This window comes from Leucoraja erinacea, chromosome 21, assembly GCF_028641065.1.
Source record: "Leucoraja erinacea ecotype New England chromosome 21, Leri_hhj_1, whole genome shotgun sequence".
Taxonomy (NCBI): domain Eukaryota; kingdom Metazoa; phylum Chordata; class Chondrichthyes; order Rajiformes; family Rajidae; genus Leucoraja; species Leucoraja erinaceus.
This window is the reverse complement of record NC_073397.1, coordinates 11,801,064-11,821,299: the sequence shown is the minus strand read 5'-3', so window position 1 is coordinate 11,821,299 and position 20,236 is coordinate 11,801,064. Positions and strand designations below refer to the sequence as shown.

General features: G+C 41.4%; 1 protein-coding gene across 1 annotated transcript in view; it reads left to right on the top strand.

Annotated features, from left to right (window-relative positions):
• ift52 (intraflagellar transport 52 homolog (Chlamydomonas)) overlaps positions 1 to 20,236 on the top strand; it is a 29,240-nt gene that overhangs the window by 7,102 nt on the left and 1,902 nt on the right. Inside the window, exons 2-12 of the mRNA XM_055652137.1 lie at positions 4,269 to 4,393; positions 6,777 to 6,864; positions 7,491 to 7,620; positions 7,715 to 7,790; positions 8,557 to 8,628; positions 9,709 to 9,835; positions 11,640 to 11,726; positions 17,402 to 17,470; positions 18,291 to 18,445; positions 19,170 to 19,257; positions 19,737 to 19,845. Of these exons, the coding sequence (XP_055508112.1) occupies positions 4,269 to 4,393; positions 6,777 to 6,864; positions 7,491 to 7,620; positions 7,715 to 7,790; positions 8,557 to 8,628; positions 9,709 to 9,835; positions 11,640 to 11,726; positions 17,402 to 17,470; positions 18,291 to 18,445; positions 19,170 to 19,257; positions 19,737 to 19,845 (1,126 nt within the window). The remainder of the gene's footprint in view (positions 1 to 4,268; positions 4,394 to 6,776; positions 6,865 to 7,490; positions 7,621 to 7,714; positions 7,791 to 8,556; positions 8,629 to 9,708; positions 9,836 to 11,639; positions 11,727 to 17,401; positions 17,471 to 18,290; positions 18,446 to 19,169; positions 19,258 to 19,736; positions 19,846 to 20,236) is intronic.

The following is a 20,236-nucleotide window of genomic DNA, read 5'->3' as shown; positions in this document are numbered from 1 at the left end:
ACAATTACAAGTAAATACACATACTACATGTCATATGTTTCCTTTCTGCCCCCAATTGACACTATTTATTCTCCACCAAATCCACCTACTGCCTTGCTCTGCAGCCTCTGACATTTGCTTTACAGCCTGATGCAAACTGTCCGTGAATTCCTAGCTCTTCAAATAGCGAAGTGGTTGATCTCTCTATGAAAGCTCTACAACCCACCCCTACCAGACATACTCTTGTTCTCCATCCTTGCTTCTCAACTTCTGCTGCCAACTACATATCTAAGCCTTTTCCTAGCCGCTGACCAACTGACCATAACACTATATCAGGCCTCAAACTAGTAGTAATTATTCGCTGCAGAACAACAAGCTTTCCTCCTAAATGTACCCGCATCTCCCAATTATTGGCTTCTCGTAACTGGCCTGACTCATACCTATCTGCAAACTTCCCTCCTCTTCCTTTCTCTCCCTCACGGACAAAATGAATCGCTGCATTCCCAGTCCTGATGCCTACTGAATTCACCTGTACTCTCCTCTTAATTGCTGCAACTATGCACTTCAATACCTGGTTATCCCACCAAGTATACTAATTATCTTCCAATTAATGCACCTCGGGTTCAGGAATTGGAAGTAATGCAACACATTACCTTTTCTCTGCACCTTTTGTTCATGTGTTATTTTTGCCAAATTTTTAAACATTTTACAACTTTATATATCTGCTGATCAGTTTATAGTATGATGCCTAGTGAATATACATCAGGCTGTTTTTCATAGACTGCAGCTTAGCATTCAACATCTTCATCCCCTCCAAACTGTTGCCAAGCTTGCAGAACAGGGTATCTGCGCATCATTCTGAAACTAGTTCCGCAACTTCCTCATCCAACGAACACAATCAGTACAAATGGGCAGTAACACTTCCTGCGCGATAATCATCAACCTCAAGGCTGTGTGCTTAGACCCCTGCCTTACTATACAAGCATGACTGTGTAGCCGGATGCAGATCTAACCCCATCTTCAAAATCGCCGGCAACAACCTCATCTTGTTGGATAAATTACAGATGATGATCTGTCAGAGTATAGCAGAGAGATCGATGGACTGACCAAATGGTGCCAGAACAACAACCTTGCCCTCAACATCAGTAAAACCACAGAACTGTTTGTTGACTTTAAAAAAGGAAGGTCAACCATCCATAAACCTGTCTTCATTGACAGGACAGTGGTAGAGAGAGTCAATAACTTCAAATTCCTGGGCAGACATAACTCTGAAGATCTGTCCAGGGCCCAGCTCATTGGTGTAATCATAAAGAAAGCCTGTCAACATCTCTACTTCCTTAGACTGAAGAAATTTGATGTGTAGACGAATACTCACCTGAACTTCCACAGTAGAGAGAGAGCATATTGACTGGTTGCATCATAGTCTAGTTCGGCGACTTGGAACACCCAGAAACAAAGAAGATTTCAAAAAATGGTGAATACTGCCCAGTCCATGATGGGTACTGACCTCCCCACCATGGAAGGGATCTACAGGAGCCATTGCCTCACAAAGGCAGCCAGCATTATTTGGAACCCACATCTCCCTGGCCCTGCTCTAATTTCACTCCTGCCACTAGGAAGAAGTTATAGGTGCCTGAAAACTACAATGTCCAGGTTCAGGAGCAACATTTTCTCAACACTGTCAGACTATTGAACACTACAACCTTCACCTAAGCTCGTAGTCACATCGACTTGGGGGAAGAAGGGGCAATTGTTTTTTGTCTTTGCGCTGTTATTGTTTGTTCTTTTAAATACTGAACTGTTATCTTGCGCTCTGTGTTTACGGAGTTCTATGTTTACATATCTGTTGTGCTGTTGCAAGTAAAAATTTCACTGTTCTGTTTCAGGATATATGACAGTAAAACACTGTTAACTTGATATAACAAACTGCAATTCTCATAAGCCTTATGAACGGATATAAAAAGACATGATTATTTTCAGTTCATAGCAAATTGAAACGTATCCTCGCTATTCTCTCTGGAGCTGCTAACTCTCTCCATCACAAACCCACCAGTGTCAACTGGTACATGGGCTCCCTCCTTCTCCTCTCTGAAGTAAATGATTTGTTCTTGGGTTTTGTTAACAGTGATCGAAAGGTTGCTGTTGCGGCATCATTCAACCAGATGTACTTTCTTCTGTAAATTGACTCATTACCACCATCTTATGGCAATGATTGAGTACTACCTCACTATTTAAAGAGAAAGTTTATTTTAATAAACTGATTAGTCTGAAGGGTCTTGACCCAAAAGCCACCCATTCCTTCTCTCCAGAGATGTTGCCTGTCCTGCTGAGTTACTCCAGTATTTTGTGTCTATCTTCAGTTTAAACCAGCATCTGCAGTTCCTTCCTACACAAGTTTATTTTAACGATGCATTGAAACTTAGAAACATAGAAAATAGGTGCAGGAGGAGGCTGTTCGGCCCTTGAGCCAGCACCGTCATTCATTGTGATCATGGCTGATCGTCCCCTATCAATAACCTGTGCCTGTCTTCTCCCCATATCCCCTGACTCCCTAGCCCCTACAGCTCTATCTAACTCTAAGAACTTTTAAAGAATGTTTACAGAGTTAGGATATCAAAACAAATTTTAAAAATGTAATCTTAAAAAAAAAACTAGCAAAAATGCTCCAGTGTTTGTCTACTCCTTTGGAGTGTCAGATTATGCTATAAACAGAATCTTCTTTTCATCTTAGAACAAAGAACAGTACAGCACAGAAACATGACCTTTCACCCATAATCTGTGGTCTGAACATGATCCCAAGGTCAAATAATCTCCACTTCCTGCTTGTGATCCAAATCCCTTCCATTTCTTGCATATCCATGTTCCAATATAAAAGCCTCTTAAACTCCACTGTCATATCTGCATCCACAACCACCAATGGCAGTACCTTCCAGCTATTATTCTCTGTGAAAAAATAATAGCATGCGCATCACTTTTCAATTGAAAATTGTTCTGTCTGCACCATCTATGCCTCTCATAAGTTTATAAACTTTTATCAGGTCTTCCCCCAGTGCTCCGAAGCTAGAAAATCAAAGTTTGCCAAACCTCTCCTTAAAGCTAATACCCACTAATCCAGGCAGCATCTTGGTAAGTTGCATCGCCCAAATGTGACCTACCCAAGAGTTTTAAAAACTGCAATATGATATCCTGACTCGTATATTCAATGCCCCAGCAGATGAAGACAATCATATGCCATTCTATCAATTGGTGTTGCCACTTTCAGGGAGCTATGGACTTGTGGTCCCCATTATCCTCAATGCTGTTGAAGGTCTCGTCATTAACTGTATACTTTCACCTTATATTCAACCTCTCAATGTACTCTCATTAGTTTTGATTAAACTCCATCTGCCATTCCTCTGCCAATATCTGAAACCGATCTACATTCTGCTGTATCCTTTGTTGGCCTTCTTCACTGTCCGCAACTCCAATTGGTGCAGAATGTAGACTTACCTATCACAAATATTAGAGAGCCCAGGAATGATTCCTAAGGAACACCACTGTGCGCAGACCGTCAGCAGAATAAAGCCCTTCCACCACTGCCCCTCAGTCTTCTATGCATAAGATATATAGAACATAGAAACAGTATAGCATAGAAATAGGCCCTGTGGCCCACAATGTCTGTGCTAAACAGGATGTCAATTTAATGTCCTCTGCCTGTATGTGATCTATATCCCTTAATTTCCTGCATTTCCATGTGCCGATCTAAAAGCCACTTAAACCATACTATTGTCGGTATCTGCTTCCACTAACACTTCTGGCAGTGCATTCCAGGTACCCACCACTCTGCGGAAAACAAAATGCACTACACGTCTGATCTTAAAGCTAAGCTCTTTAGTCGTTAACATTTCCACCCAGGGAGAATGGTTCTTCTTCTTCTTGCGTATGGCGTGCACAGCCTAAAGTTGTAGGACAACTTGTTCTCTTTGATCATATTTGATTGTGCACACCGGGTTGATTGCATTTGTCAAAACAGGGCGGACCACGTAAAGGTTGCAATTTCCCACCCCGGAGAATGGTTCTGATGGTTTACCTTATCAATGCCTCTCTAATTTATATAGCAATAGAGACTTGTAATAATTGTGGTAATAATTTTGTATAAATCAAAGTAGGACAAATTCAGAGGTGAAATGTGACATATTTGTGAAAATATATGCTCATCTGACTATATCTTTGTTTGGGAGTATGAAGTCTTATTTAATTATTAACTTTGTGAAACTATGTTGCCAATAAAATTGATTGTGCTTTTTTAGGATAACATGGAGAAGGATCAACGTAACATTATAGTTTTTAACGCATCAAAGAAAGAGCTATTTTCTACCACTAGTGGATACAAGTCATTGCAAAAGAAACTCCGCACCAATTGGAAGATACAAAGGCAAGTGTCAGTTTTAACAATATGGCTGTATTTCACAGGAACATTTGGGGTTACTCCATGTATTAAGTAGACAAAATAAATTAAACAATTGGTTTAGATACATGCTCAAGATTGCATTTAGTAGCAGATACCCAAATGACAAACTGAAAGTAATAAATTAAATTTACTAAGAAATAGTAAACAGCAAAAAAACCCTCCTTAATCACAGACAGACATGGCCATGCTACGGTACATTTTCTTTAGAATAGTAAAGAATTTTAATATGTTAAGAATTAATTTCTACAACTTTAGATAATTCATCAGTATTGAATAGTTACATAAGTAGAAATTACTGCTGGCCACTGGTATTCTTAGGTTGAAGCAGTTTGTCACATGTACTGATTTAGTTAAAAGTACCTGGCATAACTTCACAAAACAGGTAAATTTACTTCTTTACATTTACTAAACATTATTTACAATTTAGTATCCAATGAAATATTTGACTGTTAAAACACACTTGTGCTTTCGCTTTTGACATGCAAAATATTGTGATGTCTTGTAACCATGACTATTGGTCATTATTATTAAATAATCAGAAATTCAGTTTGGATATCTAATTTATCAAAATGCTATTAGCTAAAATCTTTGATAATACCTGCTTCATATGATATTGTTTATCTTATGGAGCAACCTGCTTGCTTTCAATATAGTGAGTTGAGACAAAATTGGAACAATGTTAGTGTTCAAGGTTCAGGAAAAGCAAAAGATTCTTCTCTTTGATGTGTTGAATTAGAGAGGAAAATCTATTAATCAAAAATAAATTGCAACATGTTTGTAATTTGTGCTGCCATCTAATTTGAATACCATTTCCACTTTGTGTCTGATTAATGTGTTAACGTAGCATGGCTAGATAAGCACAAAAGATACTTGGCTAGCTTTGAAAATGATGCTGTCTGTACAGCATGGAAATAGACCACTCGGACCACCATGTCACGTCAACCGGTGGGATCCCACCCATATTAATCTCATCCTCCAGCACTTGGCACATAGCCCTCCATGCCAAGGCAATACAAAGCTTGTCTAGCCACTTCTTAAATGGTGTCAACAACTCTACTTCCACCACTCGCAGATAGTATATCCCAGGTACTCTCCATTCTCTGCGTGAAATTGTTTTTTCTCTTGAATCCTCTCAAAATCTTTTACCCCTTTCCCTAAACCTATGACCTCCAGTTTTATCTATCTATGATGTGGGGAAACGTTTCCTGCAGTGTACCCTATCTATTTACATCCTTCAATTATTTCTCTTCTCAACCTCCTCCGTTCCAGGGAACACAGACCTTGTCTTCCCTCATAAATGAATAACCTCCTTTGCACTCTCCAACATTCACATCTTTTCTAGTGTGGTGACCAGAAATGCACAGTCATCTAGCTGAGGTATGACCAATGTTTTATAAAGTTGAAGCATAACGTCCCTGCTCCAAATGCCTTCTTAACAACTTAAATCTATTTGTGCCACCACCTGGAAGCATCTTTGCACTTGTACACAAAGGTACATATGTTCTTTCATGCTTCCTAGCACCCTACAATTGTTGGTGAATGTCATAGCTTCATTAGTAGTCACATTTATCTGGATGAAACTCCATCTGTCATTTCTCAATCCATTTCATCGACATATGGATGTCATCCTGCCATCTAAGGCCACATTATCAACAACTCTACCAAGCTTAGTGTTATCTGCAAACTTGCTGATCATATCTCATATATCTGCATTCAAATTATTCATGTATATTGCAAACGATGAGGGACCTAGCACCATCCTGTAGAACACTACTAGTTACAGGCACCCAAACACATAAAAAGTCCCTATCTTCAAGCTAGCTTGGATATAATTTATAAAAATGCCCTCCATCATTGGTCCTAACATTTTGAACATGTCTCCCATTGGGACATTGTTAAAGTATAGCTAAACCACATTTATTGACAGTTCAATACCTTTTCAAAATGTTCTATCTCATAATCAAGAGAGGATGAAACCTTAATTAGCATTTCACTTTCAAAAATGTGTGCGCATCCATAATTACTGCTCCAAGAAAAGAACCAATCTCTTTTTGAAAGTTTATTTGATAAATTCAGTCGGAAAAGCTGAACGATATAAATCCTTCACTTTCCATCTTTAAATTCATAATACTAAAGGACTATAAATTCCAAACAATTCATGTACATTCTACAGAGTAGTAATGTCTGAAGCAAGATGGGTCTGCAGATATGCTGTTGTAATGTTGTTGAAAACTAATCGACTGCAATCTGTCCCTAATTTGGAATTCATATGTTCATTTGTTTAACTTGTATTGGTTCGATTTCGGGGTAAGTATTTCAGGCATAATGTGTATTTTGTCCTTGACAGTTTTAAAGATGAAATCACAGAAGAGAAACTAATAGGAGTGAAACTGTGGATCACAGCTGGTCCCAGAGATAAATTCACTGCCACTGAAGTAAGTGAGCGCATTTATTTCTCAAGTCATTAAGTTACATAGCATGGAATTGATCCTATTGTCCTTGCCCACCAAATTGCCTACCCTGGACTGATCCTATTTGCCTGTGTTTGGGCTATATTCCACTAAACCCATTTTATCCCTGTACCTGTCAAAATGTATTTTAAATATTGTGATTGCACTCAGCTCTCCACATACTCATAATGCTCTGTGTGAAAAGAGTTCTTCCTCGGGTCCCCTTTAAATCTTTCAGATTCAGATTCAACTTTAATTGTCATTGTCAGTGTACAGTACAGAGACAACGAAATGCAGTATCTCACCTTCATATCTCACCTTAATTCTATGCCCTTCAGTTTTAGACTGTCCTACATTGGGAAAAAAATAATGTGACCATTCACTTCATGAATGCTCCTCATGAGATATATTTTGATTAATATCACTCATTTCAGATGAAACATCTGAAATGTATGTTGTTATTTAAATACTTGCTATATTTTTTAGTAAAAAATATATTTTTAGCAAGCTTAAATTTTTGAAATTACTGTGTGTATATTTTTGAATTTATGAATTGAGGAATGTTCTTAAATTCTGAATTGGTCATTGTAATTTTTTCCCCATAATTTTAGCTTGATATATTGAAAAAATACCTGGAACGTGGAGGGTGCATTCTTGTGATGCTGGGAGAAGGTGGAGAATCTAAATATGACACAAATATAAACTTTTTATTAGAGGAGTATGGAATTATGGTGAATAATGGTGAGCATTGTATATTTTCTTTAACCCTAATTTTTGGCACTTGATTATTTGTGTTTATATCACATACTCATTATTGAAATATCATTACTTGCAGATGCTGTTGTAAGAAATATGTATTATAAGTACTTCCATCCCAAAGAAGCTTTAATATCAAATGGAATTTTAAACAGGTAGTTTTGAGCATAATTTATTTTTCATTTTACTGTGTCTTGAACAAAGTGGAATGTTTTGTTTTTATGAAGTGTCTCTCCCATAGAAATAGAAAACTGAAATGATGGAAACTCTCAGCTGCTCGGGCAGCATCTATGGGAAGAAAAATGAAGTTAATGTTCAAGGCTGATCCTTCATTAGAAGAGGGGAGACAGATAAATCAAGTTCATTTTAAATGGCAAGGTGGGTGAGGGAGGAATGGATAGGATATAGGGAGTGTCCTTGATGGGGAGATTCAGGTTGTCATGGTGATGAGCTGTTGTTGTAGATATCTGTATGATGGGTTAGTGGTGAGAAGCATGACTAAAATAACATAAAAGCTATAAAATGAAGCTGGCTAGACAGTCAGAACACTAACAAAGGAATGTAAAAAGCGTAATATGCAGAGGTGTATGAAATGCCCAGCAAGTAGGCCAGGAGGAGAAAGACTGAACCAATATTACTGAGAACTGACCTACAGCAGAACTGTTTAGTTGCAATACAGAGAAGGCAAATCACCTAAAGTTGCAAGGCATCCATTGCAGGTGGAAGATGAGATACTGCCGCTCAAACTCGTATTATGCCTCATTATATTCCTAATGTGTAGGCAGGTCAAATGGGAGTGGGATGAAGAACACATTGCCTACATCTCACATAGGATTTGATCTAATTGCTATTGATTGTGTGAAATGGATTTGTTTAGACCTTATGACTTCTTCAAATAGATAATAGAGAAATTATTTGCAGAGAAATCAGTCGAGCAGCTGGGAAGTCTGTGCCTGGAATGATGGATGAAGAAAACAATGGCAACAACTTGCAGTAGGTTTTCTAGTATATTAAATTAATTCATAGTTGTTGTCCCATAGAGCTGTACTAATCATCAAGAGTGCATCAATTGTACTCTTGAATGATTACCTGTGATTTGAATACATAAATGGACAACTTTCTTAATTAATACAGATATCTAAGTTATAGACTAAATTATGTGATAAAAAGTCAGTACATAATTACATGTTCCTGAACACTATAAATATAATCCCACCAGCACCTTGTACAGATGTAACATAACATCCCAACTTCTATACTCATGATTGATGGAGGCCAATGTGCGGAAGCCTTCTTGATCACCTTATCTCTCTGTGATGCTACTTTTAATTAACTATGTACCCACAGTTGTAGATCCCTCTGCTCAAAACACTACCCAATGCCCTGCCATTTACTGTGAAGGTCCTACCATGGTTAGACGTCTCAAAATGCAGCACCTCACATTTATCTGCATGAAACTCCATTAACCGTTCCTCTGTCCTTGCCCAACTGATCAAGATCCTGCTGTAACCTTTGCTAACCATTTTCTTTATCTACAATACCACCCACTTTAGTGACATTACCTTCATACACGTTAGAACATTTTCCTCAACCGTAACACTGACTGCCCACTTCCATTGACTGCCCCAATTTCCTCGCCCCTCCTGTCTTTCTCCACTGTAAAAACAGGAAAGATTGAGGACCTTGCCCATCTCCAGTGGTTCCACACAGAGACTGTGTGATTACAGAGATTACTTATAAAATCTCTGGATTATCCTTAATATTAATATTGCTTCTTATCAGCAAAGTGCACCAATGAGGATGGTAAAAATAACATCTGCCTATGTTCAATGACAAATCTGCAGATTTTATCTGTGGTCCACTTAAAGCTAGGGGGGTTGTAATCACATGGAATTCTAATATGCTGAGTTTCCAAACAATTATTTTTCTTGTTTCCTGGAAGTAGATTCCTAGCACATATTTTCATTATGTTATGTAAAATAGATGGATATCTAAATAGATATCTAAATAATCTAAAATAGATTATGACTATCTCGTACATTTTGTTAATCTTGTTGGCATTATATGCTACAGAGCCCTGACGTTTGTTTATCCATTTGGTGCTACACTGAGTGTCATGAAACCGGCCATTGCAGTGCTGTCGACAGGTTCTGTATGTTTCCCCCTCAACAGGCCAATTCTGGCCTTCTACAATTCCAAGGTACTGTTCAAATCTATCTATATTACTAAAAGTCGGATCTTGACCACTCCCTGGTGTTCTGTTTATTGATTTTAGAAAAAACGCTGCCACTTACGGCTGTGATTTTTGGCCATCTTACTCAGAGTCCCCCTCCGTTGAGCAGGACAAGAAGATTTTTCCCATCGATTAAAAATAAAAGAGTTATTAGTGTTTAAAAAATGTTGAGATTCTCTCTCCTGAAGGCCACGCCCCTTCCGAAGGGATTATAAAACCCAGAAGTGTTGAGTGCCTCAGTCAGTCTCTGCAAGATGGGGGAGCGAAAGGGTCACATCCCTCAGTCTGAGCTGTGAATAACACTGAGCACATGTCCACCACACTGTGAGTGGTTTTACTGACCTGTCAGTGCCCTTAATGTGGTTTGAAAATATAGTTTGAAAATGCTAAAGCTGTGTTGCCTTTGGTTTGGAAATGCAAAAGCTGTGTTGCCTTTGGTTTGGAATTGCTAAAGCTGTGTTGCCTTGGGTTTGGAAATTCTAAAGCTGTGTTGCCTTTGGTTTGGAAATTCTAAAGCTGTGTTACCTTATTAAAGTTGCCTTGCCTAATTAACGTACGGCTGTGATTTTGGCCATCTTACTCAGAGTCCCCCTCTGCTCATCAGGTGCCAAAGATTTTTCCCATTGATGAAAAATAAAAGAGTTATTAGTGTTTAAAAAATGTTGAGATCCTCTTTCCTGTCAATCATGCCATTAAGGCCATGCCCCTTCTGCTGGGAGGGGGGACTATAAAACCCAGAAGTGTGGGCGTGGCTCAGTCTCTGCAAGATGGAGGAGGGAGATGTCACGACTCGCTGTCTTTAGTGGCCTTGCACCCTGTTTGAAATGGTATGAAACTGCACTTGAATTTGGGGGCCTTGCACCCTGCTTGAAATGGAATTTCAAGGAATAGCCGTGAGTCAACTGCCAGATCACCAGCCGTGAGTGAGTGAGCTACCAGCACAACAGGCTTGAGTGACTGAGCCGCCAGCCCACGAATCAATTCGGCCCACAGAAACCCCCCCCCGCCCCCCACTGGCCACCAATATTGGAATTGGTGGAGAGGTGGAATATTGCATTGGGGGACCAGCCCTCCCATGTGATGCTTGGACCCAACGGGGTCCCACTTAGTCTAGTAATACCTATAAAGGTTTAAATATCTTACATGCACACCATGCAGGAGTGGGCAGCTCACCAACAAAATTATATTATTATTATGCAGAGAGTATAGCAAGATTCACTGGATTAGTTCATGGGATTACAGGTTTATTGTATATGGAAATATTGCATGAACTAGGCCTACAAGACTCAGAAGGACACATGCAAGGATTATGTTTCCCTTGGCTAAAGAGTCCAAACAAGGAGCTCAGTTTTAAAACAAAATTGATTTGCCATTTAGGATTAAAAATAAGAGATTTATTCATGGGGGGGGTGGGGGGGGGGGTAGTGAAATCAGATGCCATTGCTACATTTAAGAGACAGCATTGTACAGCATTGAAGGAAAGAGCTAATGCAAACAAATGGGATTAGTGTGAATTGGCATAATAGTGGCATAGATGTGTGTTTTGGCCGTTTGCATTTTCAGTGTATATCATTTAAAATTAACTATAAATTCTGGGCAATTTCAAGTTTCTTTATGATTTGCAGTATCATTTAATCCTACTGAAACATTAAGAAATTGAATCTTTATGTGAAATTTAGCAACTTAAAAATTGTGCTGTGAGATTTATTTTGTTTTGAGTAACAATGATAATTGTCTAGATCGTTTAAAAAAATGTAAAATGTTTTAACAGCTCCAAGGTGGAAAATTGGCTGTTCTGGGATCTTGTCATATGATCAGTGACCAATATTTTGACAAAGAAGAAAATGGCAAAATCATGGTATGTTGTTTGGGACATATTATTTAATTGATACATTTTAAATTGACTGCGCACATTGTTTCCCATTCATGCTCTGATTTAAAATGTTAAATGCACCCCCAGGGTTTTGATGTGGAAAAAATATTCCAATAAAATAAATGAAACCAACCAGCAGCCACTCAGAATTGCGAATGACAAACGACTGGCCATTTTCCCATCTCCACCTCTTTCCTCCTTCCTCAGGGACCGTTCCTTCCTCAACTCCCTGATTAACTCATCCCTTCCCACCCAAACCACCCCCTCCCCAGGTACCTTCCCCTGCAACCTCAGAAGATGCAACACCTGTTGCTATACCTCCTCCCTCTACTGTCCAGGGACCCCGACAGTCCTTTTACGTTAGACAGAGGTTCACTTGCACCTCCTCCAACCTCATCTACTATATCCGTTGTTCAAGATGTGGGCCGTTATACATCGGCGAGACCAAACACAGACTGGGCAAACGTTTTGCAGAACACCTTCGCTCAGCCCGCCTGAACCAACTTGATCTCCCGGTTGCTGGACACTTTAATTCTCCTTCCCATTCCTACACAGACCTTTCTGATCTAGGTCTCCTCCATTGTCAGAGTAAGACTAAACACAAATTGGAGGAACAGCATTTCATAGTTTGCTTGGGCAGCTTACAGCCCAGGGGTATGAATATTGATTTCTCTCACATCAGGTGACCTTGGCATTACCTCTTTTTCTATCCCTCACCCACCCAAGTCGCACTAGCATCTCATTTTCACCTTACAGCCTGTTTCCTTTATCATAGTTACTTTTTTGCAAATCTTTCATTGTTCTTTATCTCTCCACATCACCGTCTATGTCTCTGCAGATGCTGGAGAATCGAAGGTTACACAGAAAAGCTGGAGAAACTCAGCGGGTGCAGCAGCATCTATGGAGCGAAGTAGCAACGTTTCGGGCCGAAACCCTTCTTCAGACTGAAGAAGGGTCTCGTTGCCTATTTCCTTCGCTCCATAGATGCTGCTGCACCCGCTGAGTTTCTCCAGCTTTTCTGTGTAACCGTCTATGTCTCTCGTTTCCGTTATCCCTAACCAGTCTGAAGAAGGGTCTCGACCAGAAACGTCACCCATTCCTTCTCTCCAGACATGCTGCCTGTCCCGCTGAGTTACTCCAGATTTTTATGTCTACTGGTTTGTATATATTGACCACAAAAACTAGTGTGTGCAAGTTGGTTATCTAATTTTCCTTGTATTTTTGAAAATGTGTTTGAATTTCTTGAAGTAAAGATTTTAACAATTAATTCAAATATCAGTGATGATGCACCAGATATATGTAGCTGGAAATATTTAATATATATTACAAAACATAATTGCAATTCAATAAACATCTTGTATCCAAAGCAAATTGGCATAATTATATATCCAGTGGCCAAGGCCAATCCAGATACCTGTTCATATTCACCACAGCAGTTGGGGAGTTAAAGTTAAAGAAGGGACTCTGCTGCTTTAAAAAAAAAAAAAGGCTCAAAAATGCAGTGCTGGACTAACTCAGCAGGTCAGGCATCATCTCTGGAGAACATGGATAAGTGACGTTACTGCCTGTCAACCCTCCTTCCTGGCAGTTAATGGGTTGGTGCAGGTGGATTAGGAGGGGAGGTAGGGTTGTTGGGCATATGGTTGGACAAAGGCCAGAGATCAAAAGACAAAAGGATTGAAGTGATGTTCAGGTGGGGCACAGGGGAGTGGAATGGGCTTCTGGGGGAGAAGGGGGTGGAGTTTGTTGTTTACTAAATATGGAGAATTCAATGTAATCATAATACAGGTGCACAACCTTTTATCCGAATGCCTTGGGACCAGACACTTGTCGGATTTCGGACATTTTCGGATTTCAGAATGGAAGATTTTTAGCGTAGATTAGGTAGGTAGCGCGGGCGGCTTGAAAAGTCTGGAGCAGCTGCCTCCTCCCCGGAGACCGGGAGAATCATTGCATAAATGTTAGTCAGTTAGTTTGGAGGGATTTTATGTGGTGGTGGTGGTGTAGGGGTGAAGGGGGAAACTTTAATTCTTAGTCCCCTACCTACCTGGTCGGCGATTCCCAACCTCGCGGAGCTGGGGGCTCCGTCCGGCCGCGGGCGGCGCCGGTTGTAGCTCCGACCCCGGCAACTCTACCCCTGGCTGCGAGGCGCTCCAAATCCAGCGCGGCCCGCGGCCGGACGTCCCAGCTCCGAGAATGTCGGGAGTCGGTGGCGTCGCAGCGCTGGGATACCAGCGGGGAGCGAGCAATGCCTTACCGGGTCGCCGTGCGGCAAGCTCCGGAGCGCTGTGGCCGCCTTCTTCCAACATTCGCGGAGCGTCGCTGGATTTGGAGCCGCGGAGCTGGGGGCTCCGTCCGGCCGCGGGCGGCGCCGGTTGGAGCTCCGACCCCGGCAACTCTACCCCTGGCTGCGCGGCTCCAAATCCAGCGACGCTCCGCGATGTTGTGGTATCCCAGCGCTGCGACGCCGCCGACTCCCGACATTCGCGGAGCTGGGGCGTCCGGCCGCGGGCCGCGCTGGATTTGGAGCGCCTCGCAGCCAGGGGTAGAGTTGCCGGGGTCGGAGCTACAACCGGCGCCGCCCGCGGCCCCACCGGCCACAGCGCTGCGGAGCTTACTGCACAGCGACCCGGTAAGGCATTGACCGCTCCCCGCCTCTCCGACCAGGTAGGGGACTAAGAATTAAAGTTTACCCCTTCACATAAAAGCCCTCCGAACTAACTGACTAACATTTAAGCAATGATTTACAGATGTTTAAGCGTCTCCCGGTCTCCAGGGAGGAGGCAGCCGCTACAGTAGTACAGACCTGGGTTGACCGTGGGTCGTTTTGGGTCAGGTTTGGCGCCAAACGCGAGCTTTGGTGCGCAGACGACATCTGGAAAAAATGGCCGGTTTTCGGAGCTTTTCGGTTTCTGGAACACCGGATAAAAGGTTGTGCACCTGTAGTACTTTATTAGCCAAGTATGTTTTGCAATATACGAGGAATTTGATTTGCCATACAGTCATACCAATAAAGAACAACAAGACGCACAAATAATTTTTTAACATGAGCATCCACCACAGTGACCCCCACATTCCACATTGTGATGGAAGGCAAAAAAAAAAAATGCAATCTTCTTCCCTTCTTTGTTCTCCCGGGCAATCGGTCCCTGAGTCTGGGCTAGTTGAACTTTCTGCGACGTGAGCTTCCCGACATCAGTCTCTACCCAAGACTGCGAGCTTCTCGATGTCGGAATCCACACGTCGCAGTTGGAGTGCCAATCCCAGGCAAGGGATTGCGGGGTCCGATGGTAAGTCTACGGCCCCGCGGTGGGGCTCAAAGTCAGTCTTATAATAATAATAATAATAATAAATTTATTTATATAGCACATTTATAGTCAATTTTCATTGACCCCAAAGTGCTTTACATAATTTAAAAATCAGTTCCATACAAAGCATAAAGATGGGTTAACAAAATAATAAAATGCATAAACAGGACACAACATGTAACATAAACATCCACCACAGCATTCATCACTGTGGTGGAAGGCACAAAAAATTTTGGCCGTCCTCCTCCATTTCCCCCCACCCCCCCCCCCCCCCCCCGTGGACAAGACCAGAGTCCAGAGTCCAGTCCAGGATCGGTCTTTCCTCACCGGAGACCGCGGCTTCAAGATTGTGTAGGCCGCAGGCCGGCGGTTGAGATTTAAAGTCCCCGCCGCAGCCAGAAGCACCGTAGACTGCAGGGCCGGCGGTCGAAGCTCCCCTTCAGGGGTGATGGTAAGTCCATGCCGGCCCCGCGGTAGAAGTTATCCGCGGGCCGGCAATGGCGGCTTCTTCTTCCCCCGGGTCCCCCACGAGAGATCCCGGGCTGTAGACGCCGCAGCAGCTGGAACTCTGCAGACCGCGGCTTCAGGCTGCGACTTCAGGCTGCCGGCTACCCCGGGCCAGTGAAACGGAGCGCTCCCCTCCGGCGAGCCCCAGCGAGGGCGCACCCGCTCCACGCCGAGAGTCCACGCTGCGCCTGCTGCTGAAGCCCCGGGCACGTCTCCGGGAAAGACCTCGCCGATCCTTGATGGTAGGCCACGGGGGAGGCGACCTGGAAAAAGTCGCCTCTCCATGGAGGAGGCGGCCAAAGCGGTTTCCCCCCTTACCCCCCCCCCCCCACCCACCCCCCCCCACACAAAACACAAAAAACCCCACTAAATACACACTTTAAAACATACTAAAAATAAAAAACAAAACTGAAAGGCTGACGCGCTGCTGCCATGGCTGCCGCCAGAACAGCGCCCCCTTCACCTTGTGTCTTGTGCAAGGCCGCAGAGCGACCGGAGATACGATCCGGAAAACAATCGCATCTCCGGCAAGGTAAGAGATCGAAAAAAACGTTCCCCCGACCCCCTCCCCCACATAAAATAAACCAGAGAACATTAACACGTACTTTTAAAACACACTAAAAATAACAAAAAAAGTCGAAAAGACAGACCATCGCTGCCATCGCTGACAGCACCACCCAGTGGATCGCACAATTGGTTTTAAGCTACCCATTCGGAATATGCTTATATTTAGGCAGCATCTTTGAAGAACGTGGATAGATGACAATTCCGGTTGGGATCCTTCTTCAGACTGATCTGAGTGGGGAGGAGGAAGAAAGCTTGAAGAGAGTAGGCCTAGCACTTGCACCTCATCTACTACATCTGTTGTTCCCAATGTGGCCACCGGTACATCAGCGAGACCAAGTGTAGTCTTGATGATCATTTTACTGAACGATTATGTTTAGTCTGCCAAGGCCTGCAGGATCTCCCAGTTGCTATCCATTCTATCTCATTCCCATATTAACCTTTCTGTCCTGGGCCTTCTCTATTGCCAGAGTGAGGCCACGTGCAAACTGGGGAACAGCATCTCTTATTTCTTTTGGGTAGTTTACAACCAAATGGTATGAACATTGGATTCTCCAGTTTTAGGTAACTATCATTTCCCCCTTTCCTCCCCGCTCCACCCCAGTGCCCCACCTGAACTCACATTAATTTCTCCCCTCCCCTTCTACCTACATTCCTTCCTCTAGCTTCACAATTCCCAACTATTCATTCCTTTTGTGCCACACTGTCTATCTTTTAATCTCTGGCCTTTGTCCAACTGTCTGTCTATCAATACCCCCCCTCCCCGTCCCCCCACCCCTTCAACTATACCCACCTATTACTTTCCAGGCTTTTTCCTGCTCCCCTCCACATTCAGCCTGACCTGAAACATTACCTGTCTATGTTCTCCAGAGATGCTCCTGTCTATGTTCTCCAGAGATCCACTGAGTTACTCCAGCACTTTGTCTTTTTTTTTTTAAATAAACCAGCATGTGCATATCCTTGTTTCCACATTTTGCTGCACTGAAAACCCAGCCATCTAATACAGTAATTAGTTAAGTCACCTTTCAATGAAATCTTTCAGTACTTTGGGGCTTTCTCAAAATAGGATTATCAACATAATTGTATATCTGGACCACACTTAAGTGCAAAATTTGCTACCTTTTGAAATGTGCACTGAATTCTTATGATATTCTTAGTTGTTGAATATGGAACTATCTAATTGCATGCATTAAAAAAAAAATCACCATAATCCATTGTAATTGATGGAATATTTCTAACAATTTATGCTGTGGTTTCTCATTTTTCACTCCTTTGTCTCAGGATGTTGTCTTTCAGTGGCTGACTACAAATGAAATCCATTTAAACCAAATTGATGCTGAGGATCCAGAGGTAAACTATATGCAGTAATTGGTGGGGAATGGATCATTTGTTTCTTATAAGAAAACTGTGGATTTCATTTAGTGGGGGAAAACAATTGTCCTAAACATCCTACCATATGTCAATGTCAATACCTGCATTCAATATGCTGCCAGCCGTGCCATTCAACCATCTTTCTGAGATTGTAATACAGTAATTCAATTTGACTAACTTTCTAACCTCTCAGACTCTTTGCATTAATAGAAGTGCAATTTAACCATAGCATTTTTTATGCTTCCATCTACTCTTCCTGCTGAACTCACTTAAAAGCCTTGTCCATACCTTTGTTATCTCTAGACGACAATTCTACCCTTTAGTCAGCATCACGTGTTCCACCTTTCATAAGTTTGAGGTCATCCTGATTCTGCTCCCAATTAAACAATATACCAATTTCAAAACTCTCCATCAATGTTTTTAAATGTCACCATTGCTGTGATCCTGCTTCAGTGCTTGTTTGAATGCCGTTGATGTGTATGCTCCAATTCTGGTGTCTTGCTTTCAATTGCTTCTCTATTGGCAGCTATTCCTTCAGGTACTAATGCCCAAAAACTGGAATTCCTTCCCTACACATCTCCAAACCTTCTTTCCTCCTGTTAAAATGTACTCATATTACCAAGCTCTCTTAATCACTTAATATATCGTGGCATCAATTTTTTTTCTTGATAATGCTCTTATCAAGAGCTTTGGGATGTTTAATTATGTTAAAGGTGCAATATAAATACAAATTCTTGGTGGATTAAATGAAAAATATTATTTCTTGTCACTTTTATTAATGGAAAAATTAAATCTTAAGATTTCAGATTATACCATGCTTCCAGATACAGCTAAACTGTCGGACAGACTGAGGGTGTGCTTGCAAGAAGGGGATGAAAATCCACGGGATTTTACGACACTATTTGACATGTCGGTCTTTAAACTGGACACAATGGCTCTCCCAAAAGTTATCACGTCAGTATTAGACCAAAAGTGTCTGCTTTTATCTGAGAGATGGATTTTAAGTACAAAAGAAACAAGGATTTAAGATAACAGAAAAATGAATGGTGCTTTTATTTTTGTCCACATCTTGTATTATTCCTTCGCAGACGGAAGAGGGAAACAGCTTTATTCTAGGTTGACAACTGTGTTGAACTGGTTGGATGATAGTTTGGCACTAATGTGCTATGCTGTAGAATGTGGTCTTAATGCTTGACATGGCCATAATTTCCCATATGGGAAGGGAGGTTGAATCTCAAAACAAATTGCTCAGAGCTATGTCCCATCCAGCTTCTAAAGTAGCCAGTTAGCACTCTTCTCAGACATTAAATGGTTGCCAGCCCATTTTCTCTGCCAAAAAAATACATGACTCGTAGGTTTTTTTAGTTACTTTGCTAATTGACATTCATGGCTAACGCAAAATATAATTTTTCGAACCAGTGGAAAATTGTAAATTAATTGTTGTAAAGTAGACGACATGAGGAGCTGTAGATGCTGTAAAACACAAAGCGCTGGAGTAACTCAGCAGGTCAGGCAGCATCTATAGAGCGAATGGCTAGGCGACGTTTTGGGCTGAAATTAGGACCTGGGGAAGTGTGGATAATTTGAACACTTTGTTGAAAGCTGGGTCATGTTATATTTACAGTGTGTGAGCCAACATTACAGCCGTGCAAGATTTCAATATTTCATGTGTTTCCAGGGCTTATGAACAACTAAATGTGAAACATGAATCACTTCAACTGATACAACCTCAGTTCGAAACACCACTTCCTACACTGCAGCCAGCTGTAAGTGCAAATATGCAAGCCTTTAAACAGAATATTAAAGCAGCCATGACTCTATTAATGGCAAATGAGATCAAATAATCTTTGATCAAATGACCTGTTGCTCTTCATATAGTAATTTACTGATCACTGTTGTTTTATTTTTATATCAGCATTATAAGACAAACATTATAAATTGCCTTGTTACCATCAAAGTGGTGTTGAAAATGTTGGGGTGATAAGACAAGAGAATTGCAGTCCTGCAACAAGAGACCTGGTAGAACATTATCACTTTTGATTATAATTCAACACTTGTAGCAATCAGACCATAATGTTGATGGTGTGATGGGTGTAATGTTAAGTTCAATACAAAAAATGTATTTTCTTTGTCCATCATAATTATGATATTGCCAGTTACAAAGTTGTGCATTTAAATTTTCAGCATAGGTTACATTCACAGTGGCATGGGACATAAATGTAGTTCATTTATTATTGTTCATCAGGTCTTTCCTCCCTCCTTTCGAGAGCTGCCAGCACCAACATTGGATCTCTTTGATCTTGATGAAACATTTTCATCTGAAAAAGTCAGACTTGCTCAGCTGACCAACAAATGTGAGCAAATAATTTGTGTCTATCGCTCTTATCATGTGTGCATTAACATTTTCAGATAGTGTAAATTCCAAATGTAGTGAAGGTTCAGCTGAAACTACTTCTGCTAATTGGATGATCAGCAAATTAGTCGAGGGATATGCTTCAGCATCTAACATGAAAATCGTGAAAGCTCCAGCAATTATCACCAAATATGCATTGAACAATTAACCAGCAGCTATTTTGAGGCTCATTTATGATAGAGGGGGAAAAATTATTATACATAGCCTTTTAGGAAGATTCCAGGTTTATTACTGTGCTTGTAAATATATTGGCCTATAGCTTCACATTGTTGATTCTGGCAACAAATGTGTTAGTATCATATCATTGAGCCAGACTAAGTGGTAAATAAACC